Source organism: Teleopsis dalmanni, chromosome X, assembly GCF_002237135.1.
Source record: "Teleopsis dalmanni isolate 2A chromosome X, ASM223713v2, whole genome shotgun sequence".
NCBI lineage: Eukaryota > Metazoa > Arthropoda > Insecta > Diptera > Diopsidae > Teleopsis > Teleopsis dalmanni.
The window spans coordinates 4,281,204-4,283,485 of NC_051848.1; the positions used below are offsets into that span (position 1 = coordinate 4,281,204).

At 29.0% G+C, this 2,282-nt stretch overlaps 1 protein-coding gene across 1 annotated transcript; it reads left to right on the plus strand.

Annotated features, from left to right (window-relative positions):
- The first annotated feature begins 460 nt into the window (after positions 1 to 460).
- LOC119662315 lies at positions 461 to 1,187 on the plus strand. The gene is made up of 2 exons (XM_038071911.1): positions 461 to 664; positions 730 to 1,187. The coding sequence occupies exons 1-2, from the start codon at positions 500 to 502 to the stop codon at positions 1,066 to 1,068; spliced, it is 504 nt and encodes a 167-aa protein (XP_037927839.1). The 5' UTR covers positions 461 to 499; the 3' UTR covers positions 1,069 to 1,187.
- The last annotated feature ends 1,095 nt before the right edge of the window (positions 1,188 to 2,282 follow it).

Below are 2,282 nucleotides of genomic sequence, written 5' to 3' on the forward strand. Positions count from 1 at the left end.
AAGTGATAAAGAAATAAAACTCAGCGAAATGAATTTAATAAAAACCGGTTTATCAAGAAACCGGATCTGTAGAAGTACTCCTAATCTATAAAGGAGCATAACTGATCCTTAGTTTATTGTTTAGTTATAGACATTCTATGGTATGTTGTTTTGTCTTAATATTGTTTAAACATTGGTACCTGTTGTGCGATTCCAAATATCTAAAAGTGTTAAGGCATAGACACCGCAGTTAATGTATCCTAATACGTATAGCATTTATTATAATTAGTTACTAAATTATTATAAATGATTTTTTATTATCTACATTGATAAAATTGATCAAAAATTAAAATTCAATCTAGTTTTCATATTAAATTTTTTAAAAACTTACAATCTTATTTTCAAAATAAATTTTAATTATAAATAAATCTTAATAGAGAACGTTTCGTATTTTGTTTCTCAAAAAAAAAAAAATATTTTGGGTTTAGTAAAAATTTCATTTAAATTATTTATTATTAAAATGGACAAAAAATTAGACAAGTTTTACCGTTATTTATCCAATATTAGTATTAAAGAAAAAATAATTTGCATGTTGAATTGGTTGATTCAGGAACCCATATATTTAATAATTACACTTATAATTTGTGTGATCACACTCATGGCGTACCAAAAATACGTAAACCGCGTAAGTAAACTGGCATCATCTAAATTGATAGGTTAATATTAATTATTTGACATATTTCTATATAGAGTAACACCCAGGTAAATCAAAACGGCGCTGGTGCAGAAGTAGTTGACAATGGACCGGTGAGTGTTGTGGAACGAGCAATAGTGGGCAATGAAGGAGATCGGTCTATTGCCAACGGCAATGAGTTGGAAATAGGTACCAACGACTCATATCGAATGGGTGAAAATAATCGACGAAGTGCGGTTTGTAGTCGAATTAGTCTAACCAATAGAGCAAACTCACGCGGAACCATAGAAAGCAGTTCCCGTTTGGAGACAATATTTTCGAGAGAGGTGATGAATCAGATCAGTTCATCACATTCTCTAAGTAATGAACAGAGTAAGACATCACATCTAGAATAGATGCCACGATTGTCTTTTCTTTTTGAAATATTAAACGACAGCGTGGATGTGGTATAAGTAATTGTATATATTTGCTATACGATAACAGGAATGAAAAATATAAATACAAATATTTTTTGTTAGAGCACTTATAAAAATTTTTTTATTTTGTTTGGTTAAAGATACTCGCACGATTATTAGTTTCAAAAGGACTCTCATACATATATATAACATATATATTATATTATCAATGATAACACTGAGTTATTATGGCAAGTGTACGTGGAAATAATCGAACTTATTGGCCTAGACCGACAAGTAAATAAAAATTCGTGGTTTGAAAGGAATTTAACTAACGTAAAATACAGTCCAATATATAATATCTAAATCATTATAGATAAGGTGGAGCTCTAGATTGCAGTTTTAACGGTTAATTGATAATTACAATATTTTTCGTTAATAATGCAAAAAAATTATCTATCAAATAAAAAGAGTTTGACTCATTTGTTTAAATTGTCTTTGGCTTCGTTTCCTTTAAAATCTCACGTTTCTTTTATAATACCGCATATAATCATATATCGTTTACTCATTTCACTAATCGGCTAAATATACGAGACACTATTTCAACAATATCACTTGCTTCATTGGCCAACCGGCCATATATAAAATTAATTAAACAAATTCTTTTTTTTTGTCATAATTTACCTTTGCTTAAAGGTTTAAATTAAGAGAGAGAGAGAGAGGGGGGAGAGAGAGAGAGAGAGAGAGAGAGAGAGAGAGTAATGTAGTACAACAACAAAAAACTTTTTTATATTATTTTAATTAATTGAATTTTTGGCTGACCATACAACGCTGTTCCGAGTATTGCCAAGTACTCATCAACAGTGGTATTAAGAAATATTTGCTATCAAAATCCTTTTATGTTTGTTCTTCTACTGATGATAGGGCCTCATATCTTATTAGGATATGTACACGCCGTCTGAAGCCAAAGAACAGATATGGGGTAAAGCTTAATTCAGTATTTAAAGCTGTACATTTTTTGTTACGGTTTTTGTTAAATTTGTGTTTGTAAAAAAATTGTGTTCGCGCAGAGAATTTAATATTATACTAATATAAACATAATTTGTCACTTTTTTTACTAAATAAATTATAAACGACATAAAAATAGTGGCAACTAATTATAAATCGTATAAAATGGTTTAAAGCTAAATACTAAAGAGAAAAATGTTATGATA

Excerpts from the sequence above, each read along its gene's own strand:
- LOC119662315 (XM_038071911.1), top strand. The coding sequence starts at position 500 with ATGGACAAAAAATTAGACAAGTTTTACCGTTATTTATCCAATATTAGT. Across the intron at positions 665-729 it reads ACCAAAAATACGTAAACCGC|AGTAACACCCAGGTAAATCA; the intron begins GTAAGTAAACTG and ends ATTTCTATATAG.